At 43.1% G+C, this 25,477-nt stretch overlaps 1 protein-coding gene across 3 annotated transcripts in view; it reads left to right on the top strand.

Moving 5' to 3' along the window:
• ube4b (ubiquitination factor E4B, UFD2 homolog (S. cerevisiae)) overlaps positions 1–25,477 on the top strand; it is a 46,829-nt gene that overhangs the window by 9,417 nt on the left and 11,935 nt on the right. The window contains exons 5-22 of one of the 3 annotated variants that reach the window (XM_070444475.1): positions 1,578–1,725; positions 2,526–2,751; positions 4,407–4,847; positions 6,837–6,856; positions 6,923–7,151; positions 8,681–8,822; positions 10,475–10,575; positions 12,745–12,859; positions 13,128–13,211; positions 13,886–13,942; positions 14,742–14,858; positions 18,780–18,878; positions 18,973–19,086; positions 19,347–19,545; positions 20,942–21,080; positions 23,085–23,184; positions 23,522–23,649; positions 24,137–24,235. In XM_070444475.1, coding sequence (XP_070300576.1) covers positions 1,578–1,725; positions 2,526–2,751; positions 4,407–4,847; positions 6,837–6,856; positions 6,923–7,151; positions 8,681–8,822; positions 10,475–10,575; positions 12,745–12,859; positions 13,128–13,211; positions 13,886–13,942; positions 14,742–14,858; positions 18,780–18,878; positions 18,973–19,086; positions 19,347–19,545; positions 20,942–21,080; positions 23,085–23,184; positions 23,522–23,649; positions 24,137–24,235 — 2,558 coding nt within the window. Of the gene's footprint in view, positions 1–1,577; positions 1,726–2,525; positions 2,752–4,406; positions 4,854–6,836; positions 6,857–6,922; positions 7,152–8,680; positions 8,823–10,474; positions 10,576–12,744; positions 12,860–13,127; positions 13,212–13,885; positions 13,943–14,741; positions 14,859–18,779; positions 18,879–18,972; positions 19,087–19,346; positions 19,546–20,941; positions 21,081–23,084; positions 23,185–23,521; positions 23,650–24,136; positions 24,236–25,477 lie in introns of all 3 variants that reach the window. The other 2 variants (XM_023991167.2, XM_023991168.2) reach the window with 2 other exon arrangements.

Here is a 25,477-nt window from a genome sequence, read left to right as displayed (position 1 = left end):
TATTACGAAATGCTCATCCTTTGTTGAAAAGTGGCTTTTTGCCTTCATACAGATTACGACTTCTAATTTCTGACTAATTGAAAATGAAAATTTGTTTAAAGTATTGCCCTTTATTAAACAAGCCATAAAAGCTGGTTACAATTTCAGTTTTAWCCTCCAGAAAATATTGAACAAATATAACAAATGTTATGGTTACTCAAATATACTGATTTAATAATTAAAATAAAAAAATCTTTATGGAAAAAACGTTATTTATTAATGATATTATGAATAGAAACGGAGTTAGGTCACATGTAGCTATCGAAAATATATGGGGAATATCTGCTCAATCCAAATTTGCAATAACTGATTTCAGCATTACCACAAAAATGGAGGAGGCAAGTGGAGAAGGTAGGGAACTTGTTTACCTGCCATATATTAAAGATACAAATTGGCTAAAAGGAATTGGCATAAATAGAAAAATATACCAGTTTCATTTGAGGACAAAAATTTTGACAGCTGTGCCATACAGGGTGCAAAATAAATGGGAACAGATTTTCGATGTATCGATTCCATGGCACATGGTTTATGAACTGGTACAAAAAAACACTTGATTCAACATTTGATTTTTCAATTTAAATTATTATATACAGTTCTTTCCACCAACAGAATTATATATCAGTTGAAGTCGGAAGTTTACATACACTTAGGTTGGAGTCATTAAAACTCTAGTTTAAAACTTTTAAACCACTCCACACATTTCTTGTTAACAAACTATAGTTTTGGAAAGTCTGTTAGGACAGCTACTTTGTGCATGACACAAGTAATTTGTCCAACAATTGTTTAGACACATTATTTAACTTATAATTCACAGAGTTTTAATGACTCCAACCTAAGAGTATGTACATTTTTGACTTCAACTGTATATGGGGCATAAGACAATCTCAGCTCTGTAGGRTTTGCTACGAAGAGACAGAATCAATAGATAATTTATTCTGGTATTACCCCTATGTAGCTTGTTTTTGGTCACAGGTTCAGGAATGGTTAAAAAAAATCACAACACGCGCTTAAAATTAACCTTACAAATAGCAGTGTTGGGTGATTTTGGAAAGCTGTAGTCAGTCAATAATTAATATAACAATACTCGTAGGAAAGTTTTGAATTTTTAGCTCACAATCTGTTGATATAATACGATTAGAAAGTTTTAAAAAGTATGTAAAACATCATAGCACAATTGAAAAATATATGGCACGTGGAAACCAAACGAGGGTGGTCTATGTAGCAGAAAAGCTGTAAAAAAAAAAAATATATATATATATGTCCTCCGAAAAATGTTGGATGGCAAAAAATAATAATAAAAGCAGCAATTCTAGTGTTCATTTTCTCTCAATTTGAGTCAAAAGGCTACTTTTTGGGGGTGGACCCTCCACCAATAAAAGCAGACATTAAGTCCTGAACACCCTGCTTTTACCCAAATACATTTTTATTTAAATGTTTTGCGGCCGATCGGTACACAACATGGCCACCTGGTAACCAATCTCTTGAACGGCAATGACCGCTCTAGTTTGTAATTCTAACTATTGGTGTATCTGTCCCAGGAATCCGCTGAAAACTCAGATGTCTCTGAAGAGCAGGCTCTGCAGCTCATCTGTAAGATCCTGCGCGTTTCCTGGAAGGAACAGGACAGAGACGTCATCTTTCTCCCCTTGCTCGCCGCCGAGTTCCACCAGAGCACTCTCAAAGARGGTATGGCAAAGATGCATGATATTTCATATGAAGCTATGTTCTTATTGAATTGTATAGCTTTTTGCAAAAGAGTCCTAGATTATGGTTTAGGATTTCCTCATCTGAATGCAATAGTTGCAATTGTTTTTTTATTTTTTATTTCTTTATTTAAAAAATGTGATCCCATTTTCTCCCCAATTTTCGTGGTATCCAATCGCTAGTAATTACTATCTTGTCTCATCGCTACAACTCCCGTACGGGCTCGGGAAAGATGAAGGTCGAAAGCCATGCGTCCTCCGAACCACAACCCAACCAAGCCGCACTGCTTCTTAACACAGCGCGCCTCCAACCCGGAAGCCAGCCGCACCAATGTGTCGGAGGAAACACCGTGTACCTGGCCCCCTTGGTTAGCGCGCACTGCGCCCGGCCCGCCACAGGAGTCGCTGGAGCGCGATGAGACAAGGATATCCCTACCGGCCAAACCCTCCCTAACCCGGACGACGCTATGCCAATTGTGCGTCGCCCCACGGACCTCCCGGTCACGGCCGGCTGCGACAGAGCCTGGGCGCGAACCCAGAGACTCTGGTGGCGCAGCTAGCACTGCGATGCAGTGCCCTAGACCACTGCGCCACCCGGGAGGCCCTGTAATTGTTTTTTAAATCTTCTAACCCAATGTTTCTATTGAAATTTGAACAAAATATTTTTATTAAATACAAATCAGTTTGTGTAGTTAGTTTTTTTTATACCATTTGAGAATTTGTTTACGAAACATACACACAAATGAAGTGTATGTTTTATAGGATTTCTCTTTCTCCTCCCAGTCTTCTCTGACTTCAAAGACCTGATTGGCCAGATCCTGATGGAGGTGCTCCTGATGTCCACCCAGTTGCACGTCCACAACCCCTTTGCCAGCCTGACTGCCACGTCCGAGCCAATTGCTGCTGCCAAATCTCTTGACCACCACCTGACGCTGATCCAGCCCTCCAGCCAGGGCAGCAGTCCCATGGCCCCCTGTGCAGGCTCGTTTGGGGCCAGCTCGTTGTCCAGGCAAGTACCCCTCAGTGACCCCACGACTAGCCCCCAGTCCTGGGTACACAAACTCAGCAAAAAAAGAAACATCCTCTCACTGTCAACTGCGTTTATTTTCAGCAAACTTAACATGTGTAAATATTTGTATGAACATAACAAGATTCAACAACTGCGACATAAACTGAACAAGTTCCACAGACATGCGACTAACAGAAATTGAATAATGTGTCCCAAAGGGGGGGTCAAAATCAAAAGTAACTGTCAGCATCTGGTGTGGCCACCAGCTGCATTAAGTACTGCAGTGCATCTCCTCATGGACTGCACCAGATTTGCCAGTTCTTGTTGTGAGATGTTACCCCACTCTTCCACCAAGGCACCTGCAGGTTTCCGGACATTTCTGGGGGGAATGGCCCTAGCCCTCACCCTCCGATCCAACAGGTCCCAGACGTGCTCAATGGGATTGAGATCCGGGCTCTTCGCTGGCCATGGCAGAACACTGACATTCCTGTCTTGAAGGAAATCACGCACAGAACAAGCAGTATGGCTGGTGGCATTGTCATGCTGAGGGTCATGTCAGGATGAGCCTGCATGAGGGAGGAGGATGTCTTCCCTGTAATGCACAGCGTTGAGATTGCCTGCAATGAAAGCAAGCTCAGTCCGATAATGCTGTGACTCACCGCCCCAGACCATGATGGACCCTCCACCTTCAAATCGATCTCGCTCTGGAGTACAGGCCTCGGTGTAACGCTCATTCCTTCGACGATAAACGCGAATCCGACCACCCCTAGTGAGACAAAATCGCGACTCGTCAACAGGCCTACAAGCCCTCAGTCCAGCCTCTCTCAGCCTATTGCGGACAGTCTGATGGAGGGATTGTGCGTTCCTGGTGTAACTCGGGCCGTTGTTGTTGCCATCCTGTACCTGTTCGGATGTACTGATCCTGTGCAGGTGTTGTTACACATGGTCTGCCACTGCGAGGACGATCTGCTGTCCGTCCTGTCTCCATGTAGCGCTGTCTTAGGCGTCTCACAGTACGGACATTGCAATTTATTGCCCTGGCCACATCTGCAGTCCTCATGCCTCCTTGCAGCATGCCGAATTCACGTTCACGCAGATGAGCATGGACCCCGGGCATCTTTCTTTTGGTGATTTTCAGCGTCAGTAGAAAGGCCTCTTTAGTGTCCTAAGGTTTCATAAGTGTGACCTTAATTGCCTACTGTCTGTAGTTGTTAGTGTCTTAACGACTGTTCCACAGGTGCATGTTTATAAATTTTTCTATGGTTCATTGAACAAGCATGGGAAACAGTGTTTAAACCCATAACTTCACAGATCTTAATTTTGATTTTTACGAATTATATTTGAAAGACAGGGCCCTGAAAAACGACATTTCTTTATTTGCTGAGTTCGGTAGGGTTGTGTCCAAAATGGCATCCATCACAGGTAGTGTCCAATGGAATTCCTACATTGAAATTGACAGAAATGGAATTGTTCCCTTTTTGTGTGATTTAGGCCTAGTCAATGGAAAGTGTTGTCTATTTTTAACTGGCACTGTCATGGTATCATTGTCTTTTTTTTATTCAGTTTTATATACCTAGTTATTTGACTGTTGATAAGATTGTAAAAGAGGAAGATGTAGCCCATTTGTCAACCCATTTGTTTTGCGATGTTCACAGCCTGTACGGGTGTAGTCCGCACTCGCTGGCTTTGAATGCAGCCAGGATGATCTCCCCACCTCTCACCACCCCCACCAGCCCATCCCTGCATCCAATGGTAMCCCCAAGTCCCCCTTCCATGGCCAACCCCCCTAGGCTCTCTCTCAACCTCCCTTCCGCCCCTCTGCCCATCTCCCAGCGCTACCGGCCCTACTCTGTCACCTCTCCCTTGGGGATCTCCACCCCCCCTAGCCCCAGACTGGCTAGCCTCCCTGGCCCTATCACTGAAGGTCTCCCGGTACCGCCCATCATTCTGGCCCCGGCCCCACCACTACCAACTAGCCCCCAGTCGGTTCCCCTCCCCTCCACTAGTCCTCATCGGCCCACCTCCATGCCCCTCCCTCTGGTACCCCCCTCACCCAGATCAGCCGCCCGAGGAGCTGCCCTCGCCACCCGGATCCCGTCTAGGTACCTCCTCAACCACGTGTAACAGAGTGACGCGCAACAAGCTACTTACTAAAACATTAACCCTACCTCCAGCCTCAACTCCATGGCAAAATGTGTAGAATCACAGGAAATTTGCTTTAAAACTGCAACATTTTCTCTCCATTGCTTGGCAAAAGTTATATAATTGCAGGAAATTATTTGCTCCGCTCCATTGAGAAATTTGTAAAATTGCAAGAAATTCGCATWAAAAAAAAAAATCCCTATACTGCCAAGTTGGTGTCCCAATTTTTTTTGCAGTGCTGATGGGCTGACAGCGCTCATTGACATGCCCTGTGTCACGCCCCCTGTCACGCCCACCATCTAAACCCCTTTTGATCCAGAAAAACCCCTGCACATTTGGCCTACATGATAATGGGCTAGTTGTGTAGGCCTATTGCTTGACTTATTATGGACATGCTGTATATGGGTGGTGTTTTGCACATAATTCCCAACCACAAACCAACTCCAATGCCCTGATGATTTTCACAATTTACAGTCATCCTCTTTTTTAAATAAATAAATGTATTATTATAATAATAATAATAATATACAGGTTTGGACACCTACTCATTCAAGGGTCTTTCTTTATTTTTACTATTTTCTATATTGTGGAATAATAAAGACGTCAAAACTATGAAATAACACGTGGAATCATGAAGTAACCAAAAAAGTGTTAAACAAATCAAAATATATTTGAGATTCTTCAAAGGAGCCACCCTTTGCCTTGATGACAGCTTTGCACACTCTTGGCATTCTCTCAAACAGCTTCATGAGGTAGTCACCTGGAATGCATTTCAATTAAATGCTTCACAGAGTTGAAGTAACAGCCACATCTCAAAATCCACTGTTCAGAGGACACTGCGTGAATCAGGCCTTCATGGTTGAATTGTTGAAAAGAAACCACTACTAAAGGACAACAATAAGAAGAAAAGACTTGGTTGAGCCAAGAAACACGAACAATGGAAATTAGACCMGTGTAAACCTGTCCTGATGAGTCCAAATTTGAGGTTTTTGGTTCCAACCGCTGTGTCTTTGTGAGATGCAGAGTAGGTGAGCGGATAATCTCTGCATGTGTGGTTCGCACCATGAAGCATGGAGGTGTGGGGGTGCTTTGCTGGTGACACTGTCTGTGATTTATTTACAAATCAAGGCACACTTAACCAGCATGGCTACCTCGCCATTCTGCAGTGATACGCCATCCCATCTGGTTTGGGCTTAGTGGGACGATAATTTGTTTTTTAGCAGGACAATGACCCAACACATCTCCAGGCTGTGTAAGAGGTATTTGACCAAGAAGGAGAGTGATGGAGTGCTGCATCAGATGACCTGGCCTCCACAATCACCTGACCTCAACACAATTGAGATGGTTTGGGATGAGTTGGACTGCAGAGTGAAGGAAAAGCAGCCCACAAGTGCTCAGCATATATGGAAACTTCTTGAAGACTGTTGGAAAAGCATTCCTCTTGAAGCTGGTTGAGAGTAACTTTTAACGTGTGCAAAGCTGTCATCAAGGCAAAGGGTGGCTACTTTGAAAAATGTCATATAAAATATATTTTGATTTGTTTTACACTTTTTTGGTTTCTACATGATTCCATGTGTGTTTTCATAGTTTTGATGTCTTCACTATTATTCCACAATGTAGAAAAGAGTAAAAATAAAGAAAAACCCTTGAATGAGTAGGTGTCCAAACTTTTGATTGGTAGTGTGTGTGTGTGTGTGTGTGTGTGTGTGTGTGTGTGTGTGTGTGTGTATGTATATATATCTATAATTCAGAAATGAGAAAGACCTTTTGCTTGCCAATGCATTGCTTGTCCTGCATGTTTTTTGTGTGAATCTCATAGCTGTGGTACTCTGACAATGTTGTCTGTAGGAGCCTGTGTCCTCGGTGTATCTTCAGATAAAATGTATTAATGGACATGTGACAAGGTCAGCACTAGGAGAGTAGTCTGGTGTTTTATTCCACAGTGAATCACAACCAGGGTTCAGCTGATGTCAGAGGGAGGGTGAACTAGTCACATCACTCCCTTCCTGCATCCTTTCCTCAGTGTTAGATCTTCTTTCCCTATCCCATCCTCTCCTATCTATGACCCATGCGTCTCTATTTTTCCATCTGTCTCCCCATCCTCCTCCTTTATCCCTCGTTCCTCTTTTCCTCCCTCTCTACGCCAGCCCCCTATCCCTCCTGTTCTTCGCCCTCTCTGATATGTCTCAGGACAACAGCGACGAAGAGCCTGAGGATGAGCAGGAGGAAGATTTTACGCAGGTCCAGTTTGGGTCCAGGTATACACCGCTGCACGGCGTGTGTTCAGTAGACTCACCGGCATGCTTCAGCAGTTTGTCAAGTCTAGCCACTAACAGCAGAGTCTGCATTTCACAATTGCCCCCTATTCCTTACGTAGTGCTCAAATTTTGGCCATCAAAAGTAGTGCACTATAAACGTAATGTAGTGCCATTTGGTACGCAGACAGTGTTTCACCATTGCGTCTCTGCTGCTGCAGGAACAGGCTGAGAAACGTAGAGCCTGTAGACCAGGGGTGTCAAATAATAATAATAATAATAATAATTTTACTCAAACCACCCGCGGGCCGTATGTTTGACGCCCTGCTGTAGACTCTGGCAGCTTTACTACCTCAACTGTTGTAGTTGATGCTCAACCGCAGAAGTCAATTTCAGTACAGATCGAGACAGGGTGCTTATCCTTGTGGTACTGCGAAGAGTCTGAATTGCAGTTCTGTAAATCGAAAATAAATATTTGCTTGCAAAAATATTGAGAATTCATTATGACTAGGCTACCACTGCAGTAGGAGAATATCTGGTTCTCAAGCACTATGATCCTTGTAAATCAGCAGCATGAGTTTCGGCCAGGATTGTAGTTTCCCAGTGAATTAGGCCTGTCATGTACTGTAGCTAAGATGTCCAATTTCTCTAACTAAATTTGTAATATGAGGAAAGGACCCAAAGTGAAGGAGTTTAGACTGTCAACACCAGGTAAATAACCCTTGCAAGTGCGTGTTGAAGCCACTGTTTCACTTTTCTGAAAACAATCTTAAGGTAAAATCCAAAGACAACTGGTTTAATTGTGTCTTCCGTTGGTTTCTGTAGGAGGCGGTTTCTGTTGCTGCAAATGCTCCTTGCTGCAGCCCGGATAAACAATTTGTTAGATTGGTTGAAAACTTGCACTTTCAGTCTCCACTAAAAATCTTTGTCGAGTAGCTTTGGGCAGAAGACTTCTCCACAATATTCCTGCGGACAGATGCTGTTAATCTGCTCACAGGTTACCCACTGGTCTGTCTTCGAAAACAGACCACTAACAATACATTAACTTAGACCCCAGTGAACCCTTGGGTGTGATCTCAGGAGAATCCGTTACCTGGGTTGTGTTCATCAGGCATCAATTGCAAAAATGTGACAAACTAAGAGAGCGGGAGCGAGACACTAGCTGGAGTTGTCCAATAAGAAACAAACTATTTTGTTTTCCTTGGCAAAATGTGGCAAAGTTTTGCCTGCCCTAATGAACACGACCCCGCTTCAAACTGCTATTGAGTGAGATTATTGGAAGAGTTTTGTAAAATCTGAGGGTGTTTAGTTATATTTCAGACTCAAGAATTGTGTTGTCAATGCTGAAACGCTGCCTTGCTATACTCTCGCTAACGTTTTACATTTTATTTCAGGGGAACTAAAAGAGTCGCTTATTTACAGCATTTGTCCACAGGGCTTCTTTCTTAAGGTGCCCTGGTTCTGCTCTCCTGTCGTCCTGTTACATTTTGACTTTCTCTCCCATTTGTTTTCCACTCCATCTCTCTGTGTAGTCTGGGTGTGTCCGGAGGGGGAATGGCCTGGGAATCCTGCGGTGACCGGTTCACCATCGAAGCGTGCAAGGAGACAGAGATGCTCAACTACCTCATCGAGCGCTTTGACAGTGTGGGCATGGAGGAAAGGAAGGCGCCCAAGGTAAACTGGAAACGCTGTTACGAAACATGGCTGCCCACCAGAGGTTTGACCCGTATCTACTCATTTGGAATCTTTGTCCTTTTAAAATGGCAGCTAAAAACCTAATTCAGAAACACCATTGTAACAGTGTCCCCAAACAATACTTACCTTTCAGCTATGCTTAGTGTGGCCTCTGGTTGTAACAAATGCCCTGGGAGGAGGCAAAGTAAAATTTGCCATTCGCAACACTTTATTTTTTGTGATCACATTTTTGTTATTTATAGTAGACATGGACATAAACTTGAACAAAACACCTTATTGAATTCAAAAAGCCCGACCACAATAACGCTCACAATAGCTAAGTTTCCATCCAATTGGCGACAGATTTTCATTAGAATATTCAAAAATCTGGGTAAAGATGTTTTTTTCACCAAACTGATTTGTTGTGGATAAATATCTGTGATGACGCAGTGCACACGAAATGTACATTTTCGCTTAAGTTTTCACATACCAAATACAAATCTGAAGTTCCATGTGTTCTATCACATTTTCAACTCCGATAGTTTTGTAACAAACATTTGCCTTAAATACCAAATGTGCCTACTCTGGTCTTGGCACGTGTGCTCTAGCTAACAGCTCACAGATACAGTGCGGGRAGGCTAGTTTACTTGATGAGATTATTATGGTTAAGAGCAAAACTAGTTTTCTTGTCAAACGGCTGTCGAGCATTGTTCATCATGTCACCAGAATAAGACTCAATATTTATTGAAAAGGTGCATCAAGCTCATCACAGTGCACTTTCATTACACTGTGAAGTTAATAATTTCATCTGTAGCCTAATAAACTGCATATTTTACTGAGTCATAGTGGGAGTACTACACACACCATATCATTATGTGACTCCAAGTTTATTTCAATATGATGGTTATTATATCACCATTTGTGCTTAAAGGTGTTTCCACCGCAATTTCTCACTTTCAGGATCTTTTCATGGCTGTTAATTTGTGGCATATCTTTACATTCATTTAACTTTAAACAAGGCACACCTGTTAATTGAAATGCATTCCAGGTGACTACCTCATGAAGCTGGTTGAGAGAATGCCAAGCGTGTGCAAAACTGTCATCAATGCAAAGGGTGTTTACTTTGAAGAATCTAAAAAAAWATATATATTTTGACACTTTTTTGGTTACTACATGATTATTCTACAATGTAGAAAATAGTAAAAAGAAACACCCTTGAATGAGTAGGTATGCCCAAACAGCTTGATGCCAAAACATTGACAACAAATATATATTGACATAAATGTGTAAAAAAAWAWATATATATTTAATGCTGAAACTCTCATATTAAACACCAATGTTATTCACTAAGTTGATGGTTTACATTTATGATCATGGTTTACAAGTTTGTCATTTTATTCTGTTTTAAAATTGTCTTATTTAATTATTTCATATGTGATAAGGCCACAGAGGGCCGGAGATAATTAGACACCTGTGATAATCAGAAGGTCCCAAAAGGGCCGCTAGATGTCTTCATAGATTACATAAAATCCTTTAACAATACCAAAATTCTGGTAGTTTACTGTTAAACTTTGAATGTTTCCAGTAATATACCCTCCCTTTGCAGCCCTAGTCACCACGCTTAACTTGTTCTTCTCCCTCTGTCTTCTCAGATTTGCAGCCACCCCAGTGTCAGCCAGCTCCTCAGCAACATACGCTCGCAGTGTATTTCCCACGCCGTTCTTGTCCTTCAGGGTGCCCTCACGCAGCCCAGGTCTGCCTGACACCTTCCTGTCGCCTCTCACAATACTGTGGTCCTAATACAGTATTATTCTGTGTACATCAGTGTTTCCCCTACCGTAGGATAGGAGTGTCTAGATCACTTAAACTCAACTCTAGACCTTGAAGCCAGTTCCACTACTTTTTTTTCATTGTTCCCATCTAATCGGGGACTSATTTTAGACCRGGGACACCAGGTGTGTGCAATTAATTCAGGTAGAACAGAACCAGCAGGCACCAGACCTTGTAGGGTAAGAGTTTAATGCCCCTGGTCTAGATGTTTAGCGCTGTTGCCCCTTGCCTACATTTTTATTATTTATTATTTAAATTCATAACAATTAAGTGCAATTATTAAAAAAAAAATTTGAAGGCCAAATATTCACCCATGGACACATGAAAGAAAGCAGTAATGAACATGACAATTGTGATGCCAGAAAGCCTGGATGTTGCTTTCACCTTGCTTTCACCTTGCTTTAAACTAGGGGAAAGACTGGTGTACGTGTTTTTGTTCTTTTTTTCTGCATTCTCGGTACCCCTAGCAGGAGCTACTAATCTATCACCATAGCAACCCTATCACCATAGCAACTCATCTATTTCTCCTGAAGTTCATGTCCACATTATTTTMCCATATCATTCACACCTTTGCTACCCACACTCTAGCATCTGGTACACCATTACAATGTGTTCGGAAAGTATTCAGAACCCTTGCCTTTTTCCACATTTTATTTAAAATTMATTAAATATATCTTATTTTTATCAATCTACAAACAAGACCTTATAATGACGTAATGAAAACAGGTTTTAAGACATTATTTATTTTTGTATGAATTTGCAAAAATAACGTAGTTGTCCGTAGAGCTCTGAGACAGGATTGTGTCGAGGCACAGCTCTGGGGAAGGGTACCAAAACATTTCTGCAGCATTTGAAGGTCCTCAAGAACACAGTGGCCCCCATCATTCTTAAATGGAATAAGTTTGGAATCACCAAGACACTTCCTAGAGGTGGCCTTCCGGCCAAACTCGATGGTCACTCTGACAGAGCTCCAGAGTTCCTCTGTGTGGATGGGAAAACCTTGCAGAAGGGCAACCATATCTGCAGCACTCCATCAATCAGGCCTTTATGGTAGAGTTTCCAGACGGAAGCCATTCCTCAGTAAAAGGCACATGACAGCCCACTTGGAGTTTGCCAAAAGGCATCTAAAGGACTGACCATYAGAAACAAGATTRAAGTTGGAAKTCTTTGGCCTGAATGCAAAGCGTCACATTTGGAGSAAACCTGGCACCATCCCTACGGTGAAGCATGGTGGTGGCAGCATCATGTTGTGGGGTTGTTTTTCAGCGGTAGGGAATGGGAGACTAGTCAGGATCGAGGAAAAGATGAACTGAGCAAAGTACAGAGATCCTTGATGAAAACCTGCTCCATAGCACTCAGGACCTCAGACTGGGGTGACAGTTCACCTTCCAACAGGACAACGACCCAAAGCACACAGCCAAGTCAATGCAGGAGTGGCTTCGGGACAAGTCTCAATATCCTTGAGTGGCCCAGCCAGAGCCCGGACTTGAACCCCATCATTCATCTCTGGAGAGACCTGAAAATAGCTGTGCAGCGACGCTCACGAACCAACCTGCCAGAGCTTGAGAGGATCTGCAGAGAAGAAGTTGAGAAACACCACATATACATGTGTGCCAAACTTGTGGCGTCATACCCAAGACGACTGGAGGCTGTAATCGCTGCCAAAGGTGGTTTAACAAAGTACTCAGTGAAGGGTTTGGATGTAAATGTGATATTTCTGTTAGATTTTTAATACATTTGCAAAAATTTCAAAACCTGTTTTTGCTTTGTCATTATGTGGTATTGTGTGTAAATTGAGAGGGGGGACTACAATTMAATCAATTTTAGAATAAAGCTGTCATGGAAAAAGTTGAGGGGCCTGAATACTTTCCGAATGCACTCCTGTATGCACTCTTGACGTTTCCTCTCACCGTTCTCTGTACCTGTTAGTATGCATCCTCTGCCACTGCAGAATGCAATAATATTGTCAAAATACAAGTGTGTTCCTTCAATACACTGTTTGCTTTCAAAATAGAATAGCCAGGTGACACAGTCAAGATATATTGTCTGTGTTGTGAGTAAAAGCCATCCTCCTCCCTGCTCCTCCACTCAGGAATCCTCTGCAGCAGTCCCTGCTGGTACCCTACATGCTGTGCCGTAACCTGCCGTATGGCTTTATCCAGGAGCTGGCCCGCATTACCTACCAGGAGGAGGAGGTCTTCAGACAGGTGGGGTAGACCCAGACAGGCAGACTGACTCACAAACAGAAATAGAAATACACCAATGGTTTTATTAGTCTGACAATGAAATGGTAAATTCTAAAACATTTGAAAATTTGCTCAAACAGCTAAAATTAACATCCATGTGAAATGGGAATAAAAGTTATTGTAGTAAGTTGTCCTGTACATTTCACCATGTAAATTTTCACCATGTAAATTTTCAGCTGTATCGACTAACGCCATCCTCAAAATTGCTCACCTGTTGTCTGTATTTCAGATCTTTGTTCCGATCCTTCAAGGGCTGGGTCTGGCTGTGAAAGAATGTTCCTTTGACAGTGACAACTTCAAATTCCCCCTGATGGTAAGGTGGCAACGGAGAAGTAATGTGTGCTTGCGGTGCAGGCTTAGTGTGTGTCCCAAATGGCTCCTAATTCCCTATGTAGTGCYCTACTTTTGACCAGGGTCCCTAGGGCAATGTCTAGGGAGTAGGGAGCCATTCGGGACGTAGTCTTAATGTGGTCTTTTAGATGCTGGCTCGCAGCCGGTGACTGAGCCTGTCTAACTTATAGGGGGGCAGTTCGAGATGTAAAATGGATTGACTTGAGGCTGAATCTCTGCTAGCGTGATGAGCCTATCAACCTTCAGCTAACCTTTAGGCTCCAACCATAGATATAGATTTACTAGAATGGGTATTTCCCATTTAAAATCAATGTTTCTGTGGTTTGGTGGACCAGTGGCCATATTGAGGGTACTCGTGTGTTCCAGACAAATTGCAGTGCTCTGAGGGGCTTTACCTGTTCTAGGAATTCTATTTTTCTATGGCTACATCTACTCCAACTGAAGGCTGGGTAACATGATTGGACATTTTTAACTTGTGTTGTCATGCCTGTCATAAGATGACTTTGGGTGTTTGTTTGTTTTTACACCAGGGGACCGAAGCCTATGGTCATTTCACAGTCAATGGTCAATGTTATTAGGATATTTCTGATGGCTGTTCATTTAACGTTCACTTACGGCGTGTTTTGTTTTCTACAGGCATTAGCTGAGCTATGTGAAATCAAGTTTGGGAAGACTCACCCCATGTGCAATTTGGTGAGTGTGCTGGAAGAGATGGAGCCATCTTTCCTGTTTCTTTCTTGCTCTATTACTGAGGTTGCGAACAATCTCCTCCAGTGCACCTTGTAGTCCATGGTGTTGATTCGTTCTTTCGTTCTTCTCCTTCTAACTGATACCACTGTAAACTCGAGCACACTTAATGTTGTGAAATCTGTTGTGAATGTATTGTAATGTTAAAACACTTATAACTGCCTTAATTTTGCTGGACCCTAGGAAGAGTAGCTGTTGCCTTGGCAGCAGCTAATGGGGACCCATAATAAATACATCAAAACACTTTCACAAGCCTTTCCCCCGATTAGACCAACTACAGACAGTAGATGAAAAACATTGTTTCCATTGGCACCATAGAAAGAAGTAGTTATTTTTCTAGCACTGGATAAGTCTCAAAAGGCACCCTATTCCCAATATAGTGTACCATTTTTGACTAGGTCCCATACTGCTTCAGTTAAAGGTAGTGCACTGAACAGGGTGCCATGTGGGTCGCATCCACTGTCTTATGTGAAGCGTTCTGCTCGAGACTCAGCCGGCCCACTTTACAGAAGCAGGGAAGAATTTGGCTTGGTTATTTTATTTATGACAGGTTTGTCTAGCTCACATTTTCGAGGAATGGGAAGACAACAAGGATGCATCCCAATTGGACACTATACCCTTTAAAGTGCACTACTTTTCACCAGGTCCCAGTGGTACTGGTGACTTCTTTAAGCAAGTATGGCTTAGTAATTTAATGCTCACCTTATGTATGTGCCTGTCTAAACTAAAGTGTTTGTGTGTCCAGATGACGTCTCTGCCCCTGTGGTGTCCTAAGTCTCTGAGCCCGGGGACTGGCCGAGAGGTCCAGAGACTCTCCTTCCTGGGAGCCTTCTTCAGCCTGTCGGTCTTTGCAGAGGATGACGTAAGTAATAGGAATAGGGTGAAGTTACCCCTAGACACTGATGCTGGGTCAGTTTAACATTTTCCATACTAATGCAATCAGGAATTCAAACAGTGTGTGTGGGAGAGGGGGGGGGTATCAGTGTAGTGTGTGTTGGTAGAGTCTAGTGAGTTTGCAAGGGAGTCACTGCAAAACAGTTTAAGATAAATAAATAAATAATAAAGGGGTTAAATGTAAATTGTCCGGGTAGCCATTAGAGTAACTGTAAAGAATTTATGGGTGCAGAAGCTGTTCAGGTGCCTTTTGTTCCCAGACTTGGTGCTCTGGTACGTCTTGCCATGCGGTAGCAGAGAGAACATCCATGACTTGGATGGCTGGAGTCTGACAATATTTTAGGGCCTTCTGCTGACACTACCTGGTATAGAGGTCTGGGCCGTACGTACTACCCTCTGTAGCACCTTGCGGTTGGATGCTGAGCAGTTGCCATACCAAGCGGTGATGCAGCCTGTCAAGATGCTCTCGATGGTGCAGCTGTAGAACTTTTTGAGGATCTGGGGACCTATGCCAAATCTTTTCAGTCTCCTGAGGGGGAACAGGCTTTGTCGTGCCCTCTTCACGACTGTCTTGGTGTGTTTGGACCATGATAGTTTGTTGGTGATGTGGACACCAAGGAACTTGAAGATCTCAACCTGCTCCACTGCAGCCCCGTTGATGAGAATAGGGGCCTGTTTGGCCCGCCTTTTCCTGTAATCCACGATCATCTCCTTTGTCTTGATCACGTTAAGGGAGAGGTTGTTGTCCTGGCACCACACTTCCTGTTCTCTGACCTCCTCACTATAYGCTGTCTCATTGTTGTCGGTGATCAGGCCTACCACRGTTGTCATCAGCAAACTTAATGATGGTGTTGGCCACACAGTCGTGGGTGAACAGGGAGTACAGGAGGGGACTAAGCACGCACCACTGAGGGGCCCCTGTGTTGAGGATCAGCGTGGCAGACGTGTTGTTGCCTACCCTTACCACCTGGGGGCGGCCCGTCAGGAAGTCCAGGATCCAGTTTTAGAGGGAGGTGTTTACTCCCAGGGTCCTTAGCTTATTGATGAGCTTCGTGGGAACTATGGTGTTGAACGCTGAGCTGTAGTCAATGAACGCTGAGCTGTAGTCAATGAACAGCATTCTCACGTAGGTGTTCCTTTTGCCCAGGTGGGAAAGGGCAGTGTGGAGTGCTATAGAGATTGCATCATCTGYATCTGATGGGGCGGTATGGAAATTGGAGTGGGTCTAGGGTATCTGGGAAGATGCTGTTGATGTGAGCCATGACCAGCCTTTCAAAGCACTTCATGGCTACAGACATGAGTGCTACGGGGCGGTAATCATTTAGGCAGGTTACCTTCGCTTCCTTGGGCACAGGGACTATGGTGGTCTGCTTGAAGCATGTAGGTATTACAGACTCAGTCAGGGAGAGGCTGAACATGTAAGTGATGACACTTGCCAACAGGTCAGCGCATGRTCTGATTATGCTTCCTGGTAATCCGTCTGGCCCTGCTGCCTTGTGAATGTTGACCTGTTTAAAGGTATTACTCACATCGGATACGGAGAGCGTGATCACACAGTTGTCTGGAACAGCTGATGGTCTCACGCATGGTTCAGTGTTGCTTGCCTCAAAGCGGGCATAGAAGGTATTTAGCTTGTCTGGTAGGCTTGCATCACTGGGCAGCTCATCACTGGGAGTGCTTTGTATGCGGCTGTGTGTGAAGTCAAGGTGATCTAGAGTTTTTAATCCCTGTAGTTACACAGGTGACATGCTGGTAGAAATTAGGTCAATCGGATTTCAGTTTTCCTGCATTAAAATCACGGGACACTAGGAGTGCCACCTCTGTATGAGCATTTTCTTATTTGCTTATGGCCCTATATAGCTCGTTGAATACGGTCTTTGTGCCAGTATTGGTTTGTGGTAGTAAATAGACAGCCTCGAAAAATACAGATAAACTCTTGGTGAATGGTAGGGTCTACGGCTCATAATGAGGTATTCTAACTCAAGCGAGCAGCACCTCGAGACTTTCTTAATATTAGAGATCGCGCACCAGCTGTTGTTAATGGACGCACCTGCACCCAATCTWACCGGACATTGCTGTTCTGTCCTGCCGATGCATAGGAAAAACCAACTAGATGTATATTATCCTGGTTCAGCCATGACTCCAAGAAGCATAGTATATTAGAGTAAATATCCCGTTGATAGGATATTCTCGAACGGAGCTTGTCCAGTTTATTCTCCAGCAATTCACATTCACCAATAGAACAGAAGGTAGATACAATTGTATTAATTTGTCGCCGTCGTCTCATCAGGGTGCCCGTGCGCCGGCCTGTCTAGCTCTATCTTCTCCGCCTTCGAGTGTTGGGGATTAGGGCCTAGTCCAGGATAATCAGTGTCTTTCTCCTCTGACGAAGTAGAAGTCCTCGTCCAACTCGAGCTTAGTGATAGCTGTTCTGATGTCCAGAAGATCTTTTCGGGCATAGAAAACAATGTTGGAAACATAATGTAATTTATTTTTTAGATCAGTTCAAAAAAATACACAACATGGCACAATCAGGAGCCTGTAAAACGGCCTCCATTCTAACCGGCGCCATTCACTTGATGGTTCTGGAGAAATGTACTACTCTCAAATTCATACAGAGCTATGGATGCAAGAACTAACAAACCATGAGATCAAAATGAGTTTTTGAAGCTATACAGTGTTTGTTTACAATTACATTGTTATCAAACAATGGATTAAAATAAGCTTGTTTGGGCCTCCCGAGTGTGCAGCGGTCTAAGGCACTACATCGCAGTGCTAGAGGCGTTACTACAGACCCGGGTTCATTCCCGGGCTGTTCCGCAACCGGCCGTGGCTGGGAGTCGCGTAGGACGGCGCACAATTGACCATCAGGTTCTTGGTCACCTCCCTGTCCAAGGCCCTTCTCCCCTGATTGCTCAGTATGGCCGGGCGGACAGCTCTAGGAAGGGTCTTGGTGGTTCCAAACTTCTTCCATTTAAGAATGATGGAGGCAACTGTGTTCTTGGGGACCTTCAATGCAGAAATGTTTGGGTATCCTTCCCCAAATCTGTGCCTAGACTCAATCCAGTCTCGGAGCTCTACGGACAATTCCTTCAACCTCATGGCTTGGTTTTTGGTCTGACATGCACTGTCAACTATGGGACCTTAAATAGACAGGAGTGTGCCTTTCCAAATCATATCCAATAAGTTGAATTTACCACAGGTGGAACCCAATGAAGTTGTAGAAACATCTCAAGGATGATCAATGGAAACGAGATGCACCTGAGCTGAATTTCGAGTCTCATAGCAAAGGGTCTGAATACTTACGTAAATAGGGTATTTTTGTTTTAATGAATTTGCCAAGATTTCTAAAAACCTGTTTTTGCTTTGTCATTATGGAGTATTGTGTGTAGATTYATGAAAACAATTAATTTAATGTAACAAAATGTGGAATAAGTCAAGGGGTCTGAATACTTTCCTAATGCGCTGTATATCAATAAATGTTAACTCCCAAAATGTATGGACTTTAAGGTTAGATTGTGGGAGGGGAAGCTCATCCTAGATCTCTACCTAGAACAAACCACCTTGGTGGTGAGTAATGTAACTTGTGTGAATCAATGCAATGTGGCCTTATGGGCTGAAAAGCAAGAGGAATATAGCCCATCAGCATAGCTTGTCCCTGGGATTTTTTTTATTTTGCTTAATGTTAAATGTTTTTCTGGTGTTACCTAGTGTATTGCTGTAGTTTAGCTTATAAAATTATTCACCAAAAGCTCACAGAACTACAATATGACTTCAGTGCTTAGGATTGACAAGTCTATATCAAATTGCATCCAGAATTATGTTGGCATTAGATTACTTTAACCAGCAAAGAAATGACTTCATTTGTTTGGGGTCTTTTCACCCTCAGTCCAAAGTTGGTGACAAGTACTTCTCGGGCCCTGCGATCACCACAGAGAACACTCGCGTGGTCAGTCAGTCCCTGCAGCACTACCTGGAGTCAGCCCGGGTAAGTCCTGCCCTACTGGGTCTATCATGGCTTGTCATTTGCCCAAGTATGCTTCCCTCAATTTGGCATGACAAATATTTTTTGTATTCTTCAGGGTGAAATGTTTAAAATCCTCCACAACATCCTCCTGAATGGAGAGACCAGAGAGGTAGCTCTCAACTATATGGCAGCTCTGGTCAACCGCAATGTGAAGAAAGCCCAGATGCAGGTAAAGTGATCTTATCCTATATTCATTAATCTAGGACATGTCTGAATTGAGGGTTTCTAATGTGACCATTTCAAGCTAGAATGTCTGGCCTCAAAGTCTGAATAGACCCAATGCTATTCTAGCACAGTCTCCCCTCTCTCCCTACCTTTCCTGTTAGAACAGTGAAAGACTATCTGGAAAAGTGGGACTGCCCCACTCCTTAAATAAATTGAGCTTTTCTTTTTTTCGTATCTTCCCTTTCTCCCCTCATCCTTTCGCAGACGGACGACAAGRTGGTGTCCACGGACGGCTTCATGATCAACTTCCTGTCGGTGCTGCAGCAGCTGAGCATGAAGATCAAGCTGGAGACGGTGGACCCCTATTATATCTTCCACCCGCACTGCCGCCTGCATGTCAGCCCCGAGGAGACCCGGCTCAAGGCCACCATGGAAGAGCTCAAGACCTGGCTGGCCGAGATGTGTGAGTGGACACCGTAGATAATATAACAGAGGCTCTATGCATTCGATTGGAACAATTTGTCTGCCCTTTATCTATGAGGACACCACCATCGACGTCATAATATTAACAACAATGACGATAATGAGTAATGTATTATGTTGAGCACACCTAGGTTAATGTGGTATTTGTTTTCTTTCAAATGCTTAAGCTGGAGTGTCACCAGGATGGGGTTAGCACTTTTGGGACTATTCCATTGGTTCTTTTGTGCCAGACAAGCTCAATCAAATGCAGTTAAAGTATGGGTGGTTTAGTTGCAATTATCAACTGAACTTTCATAGTGCATTTTTAAAGTTGCTTTGTGTGCGTCCTGAACATATTCACATAGAAATGTTAGTTGTCAATCTATTATTCACATTGAAAGCAGGTCTGATAAGCGGTAGATCTGTTCTATGTGCACTGTTTCTATGCTTCCTCAAGTTAAATTTTTGTTTACTTTTAGCAACCAGGCAATGGCGGAGTGATTGCTACATATTCAGTGTTGCCCCGCRGCTGCTAAATAGTGCGAGATTTTGCCAATGAAGCCCTTTTTCTACTTACCTAGAGTCAGATGAACTCATGGATACCATTTTTATGTCTCTGCGTGCAGTTTGAAGTAAGTTGCTAACTAGCATTACCACCAATGGAAGTCTATGCGAACAGCTAGTATGCCTGTGAAGCTACCTTAAACTTCCTTCAAACTGCATGTAGAGCAGTGTTTCCTCTGGAAAAATGTGTAGCAGTGGGGGAAAAGGTCGCGGAGGGGATGGCGTTTTTGAGGTAGGGTGTCATTTTACCACAACTGTAACCCTACAATTGACCCATGTTACATTTAGCCCCACTCTTCCGTATGCGCTCACAGAGAATTGTGGAGCTGGTAACGTGCTTAACCATGCCGCTGCTAAAAACTACATTGCGACTAATTAGTTACTACTTCTACTGAAGGCTACGATCAACTATTTATAAAAGTCACTCCCTTTACTACACCAACCTACATTTTTCAACACTAACCAACTTTTAAACTTCTTCCACTAGATTCACCATCATATTTCACTCCCAAAATGATAGCCAAATCTTTTCTGATTCTTTGAGTAAGTGTAGTAGTCTGAGTCTGGTTGTATGTGATCTAGTAGTCTATCAAAGTAATCAAACCAGATATTTTTATATATTTAACGTTGACTATATTTCACTAAAGTAAAATGTTTCACACTTCAACTACCACAAAAATACTTTTAAAGATCTGAAGGAGGTCACTGTTATTTCATGGAAAATTACAAAATGACCATCTAGTTATTTATTGTTATTAGTATTACCTGCCAAATTGACAAACTGGATGTGCCATTCACCTACCTGAAAGTTTCCTAATTGTTTTTGTTGACAGACAACGACCCCTCTAAGTTCTCTGAGCCCAAGTTCCCCACAGAGTGTTTCTTTCTGACGCTGCACACCCACCACCTGTCCATCCTACCGGGCTGCCGACGCTACATCCGCAGGCTGAGGGCCATCCGCGAGCTCAACAGGTACACGTACACTCACACACACGAGGACAAGTGGCCACAGCCACTCAAACAACCTGGGACAAGTTGCCATTTTCAGCCCGACAGGGCCAGATGTTACATAATAGCAATCTATATTTTCAAAAGCATGTGAGGCTCGTGTTCATATTTCACAACCTCTGCAGGCTTTTGGTGTTGCCTATAGCAAAATGATACACCTGATTTAAGCTACGTTATTACATGCTAAATGTTTATGATCAGTGACAGATGAGTAGAAGAATAGATGAGCTACCACCTCCACTTATTTTCCCAGCCAGAGATCAATTAACCATATATTCAGAAGGAGATTCAGTAAAACAAAGTCACATTCATTGATTGATTATCAGGCTTTTGGTCAGGAGTATAGGCTACTATGGAATTGAAGAGCAAAATCCCCTTAAGCTACATAACATGCTAGCAAAATGATCTGATCAGTGCTGATGTACACTGAACAAAAAGATAAACACAATGCCATAGATGTTTTAAGGGAGTGTGCAAATGGGATGCTGATTGCAGGAATGTCCTCCAGAGCTGTTGCCAGAGAATTGAATGTTAATTTTTCTACCATAAGCCGCCTCCAACATAGTTTTAGAGAATTTGGCAGTACGTCAAACCGACCTCACAACTGCCGACCACGTGTAACCACGCCAGCCCAGGACCTCCACATCCGGCTTCTTCACCTGCGGGATCGTCTGAGACCAGCCACCCAGACAGTTGATGAAACTGAGGAGTATTTCTGTCTGTAATAAAGCCCTTTTGTGTTGAAAAACTAATTCTGATTGGCTGGGCCTGGCTCCCCAGGCCCACTCATGGTTGCGCCCCTGCCTGGTCATGTGAAATCTATAGATTAGGGCCTAATGAATTTATTTCCTTATGTAACTAACTCAGTAAAATCTTTGAAATTGTGGCATGCTGTGTTTTTTTAAATTTCTGTTCAATATATGAGCAAACTAGACTGAAGATGATCATGAGCACTCCGCTCAAGTTAGCTAACATTTTTCCAGACTAATTGTAATCAAATATAATGGAAATTCTGTGAGATCTGTCACATTTTTGTTATCACGACCTGTCCCCACACTTGTCTCAAAGCAGCTTGATGGCGCTGACCCAATCAAAACGGTGCTGAAATATCAAGTTGGCCACACACGGCTATTGCTTTAAATGTATTATAATGGTTGGATATGACTTTGGGAGTTTGAGTAAGAAACCATTTGATACATACCTTCATCTGCATTAGCCTATAACCTATTCCAATATTTGAGTTATTCAGTTGATCAAAGCTAGGGGCTAAGGTGAGTTTTCCCCCCTCATCGCATTTCTAAGACGAGGGTTGTTTCTTAGTCTCCTCACTTCACTGCTGCCCACCTCCACCGCATTGTTCTCAACACCAGTTTAAATCAATATGCGGTTTTCTAGAAATACTGCATTTTTTGGGGGGTTCGGGCTCATTACATTTCTGTGATGTTGGACCAGGCTTGGGGCTTCAGCTCTCCAGGCTTGGGGCTTCAGCTCTCCAGGCTTGGGTAAGACCGGACTCCAATTTTCTGACCCAATGACAACTACATGGGACCATAGAATTTTGATGTCCATCTCAAGAAAGGAGTTTTCATAGAGATTTGGCTTCCAAGTTCCAAAAAGATATTGGCTTTGTTTTTTTAAAACTTGTAATAAATGTAATTTGGTGGTCTCCAACCAGTGAAATACCAAAATGTAAATGTGTTCATACATTAGTGAGGATCTCATTGTTAAATTTCATTGGTGATCATTTGATACATTATTGGCCTATGAGCGGAGATGATTTCATTGTGTTAAGGTGTGTATGTAGTGTATTAGTGAGTATATGAAGGCTGGATTATATTCACTTGGCTCCCAAAGTTAAGAACATTGACTTAAACAGGGCGTGACAAGCTGAAGTTGCTTGTTTTTGTTATCCGTTGCGAGATGTTTTGAATACTAATGAATGCGACCCTGTTTTGTTTGGCATGGCAGGACCGTGGAGGAGCTGAAGAACAGTGAGAGCCAGTGGAAGGACTCTCCGCTGGCCAGCCGACACCGAGAGATGCTAAAGAGATGCAAAACCCAGCTCAAGGTTCGCTAAGACGTTTTTCTTTKATTATTATTTTTTAAATCTCTACCCACCGTTTTCAGGCTGATAGGACTTAATCCACTCATCTGCTTGTGTTCTGCTTGTCATACGTAATAATGTTTTGGTAAATTTGAAGTGTAGAAACTCGATTTCCTGTTCCAATCCCGTGTCATAGTTTGTTTTCCGAATCATCCGTTTTGGTTAATTTCTTAGATAAAAAAAAAAAAAAAAATGAAATTAGTGTTGCGAACAAGAAAATAAATAATTTCAACTCGTGTCATGAGTTAAGAACTATATTCACCAGAAACCCTTCTATCTTTGTGATCTTTGGCCCTGACAGAAACTGGTGCGCTCCAAAGCCTGTGCCGACGCAGGGCTTCTGGATGAGAACCTTTTACGCAGATGTCTGCAGTTCTACAGTATGGTCATTCAGCTCATCCTACGCATGGTGGATCCCGCCTACCCACAGTAAGACACTCTGCCACAACCAGGAAATGTTTTAATGCTGCAATATGAGTTCTTAGCCTACTTTATGTCATATCTGTCATAATTAAAGGGATGGTGTGAGCTTTTAGCAATTAAGCCCTTTTTCTACCTAACCAGTCAGATGAATTCATCGATACCATGTTTGTCTCTGCATGCAGTTTGAAGGAAGTTGAAGGTAGTTTTGCGAACCAGTCATTGTCCTAAAGCTAGTTACCAATTACGCTAGCTCTAGTTAGCAACTGCCTTAATACTCCACGCAGGCATAAAAATGTTATCCATGGGTAAGTAGAAAAAGGGCTTAGTTGCCAAAATCTCGCACTATCCCTTTAAACTGAGGGATGCAACTTTTTTACTAAACTGATAATAATATTATTTAAATGTTTATTAGATTCATCTTTGTTATTGTTTGTATTGTTTCACATGCATAAAGTGGATCAAAAACTCATATTCCTTCCTCCCCTTGTTGCAGCATGAGTCTACCGCTGAATCCGGAGATTCCCAAAAGCTTTGCTGCTCTGCCGGAGTTTTACATTGAAGATGTGGCCGAGTTCCTGCTTTTCGTTGTGCAGTAAGTCGACAGATCGATTGTAATTGCATAGTACAAGGCCAGACAAATACCCAAGAGTGGCATTGTTGGTGTCCATTTACCCTGTTTTACCTAAAGCAAATTATTAGTTCCATCTTTTATACATTTCTTGGAGAATTGTTTCCTAAAATGTTAACTTCAAAGGGATGTGGCATGAGTAGGGCCAAGAGGATTTCCTGACCATGTGACCCGACCTGGAGAAACTCGTGGCTCTCTCCATTCTCTTTCCTTTATTAATAAATACATGAGGAGGACCATCCTCCTCTTCATCCCTGGACAAGCTTCCTCTGAGTTTTTCTCAATTACTCTCCCCCTTGATTCTTGCGTAAGCTCCCCTCGCCTTTTTCTTAAACCGCATTGCAGGAGAGGATCCAAGGTCCCTTCCCTCTGACCTTCTCCACCAATGCGTTTTGAGGAGGTGACGAGCAGAGAGGTAGCGAGGAATCAAGGAAAGATTAATTGGTTTTAACAACCCCCCTCCCAAATGTCTGGTAACACAATATGTATAAAAGGGGGTAGACCTGCTGAAAAATTGTACACTGAACAAAAATATAAACGTAATATTCAAGAATTTCACAGTTCATATAATTGAACATGACTGGGAATGCAGATATGCTTCTGTTGGTCACAGATACCTTTCAAAACAATTAAGGGTGTGGATCAGAAAACCAGTTAGTATCTGGCGTGGCCACCATTTGCCTCATGCAGCGCGACACATCTCCTTCGTATAGAGTTGATCAGGCTGTTGATTGTGGCCTGTGGAATGTTGTCCCACTCTTCAATGGCTGTGCAAAGTTGCTGGATATTGGCGTTAACTGGAACATGCTGTTGTACACATCGATCCAGAGCATCCCAATCAGGCTCAATGGGTGACATGTCTGGTGAGTATGCAGGCCATCGAAGAACTGACATTTTCAGCTTCCAGAAATTGGGGCCGTGCATCATCATGCTGAAACATGAGGTGATGGCAGCGGATGAATTTCATCACYGTGTCTCTCTGCATTCAAATTGACATTGATAAAATGCAATTGTGTTCATTGTCCGTAGCTTATGCATGCCCATACCATAACCCCACCGCCACCATGCTCACAACGTTGACATCAGCAAACAGCTCGCCCACACGACGCAATACACAATGTCTGCCATCTGCCTGGTACATTTGAAACCGAGATTCATCCGTGAAGAGCACAAATCTCCAGCATGCCAGTGGTCATCAAAGTTGAG

This window comes from Salvelinus sp. IW2-2015, linkage group LG7 (genome assembly GCF_002910315.2).
Source record: "Salvelinus sp. IW2-2015 linkage group LG7, ASM291031v2, whole genome shotgun sequence".
In the NCBI taxonomy this organism is placed as follows: Eukaryota; Metazoa; Chordata; class Actinopteri; order Salmoniformes; family Salmonidae; genus Salvelinus; species Salvelinus sp. IW2-2015.
The sequence above is the reverse complement of the archived record's forward strand: the minus strand, read 5'-3'. Positions and strand labels throughout refer to the sequence as shown.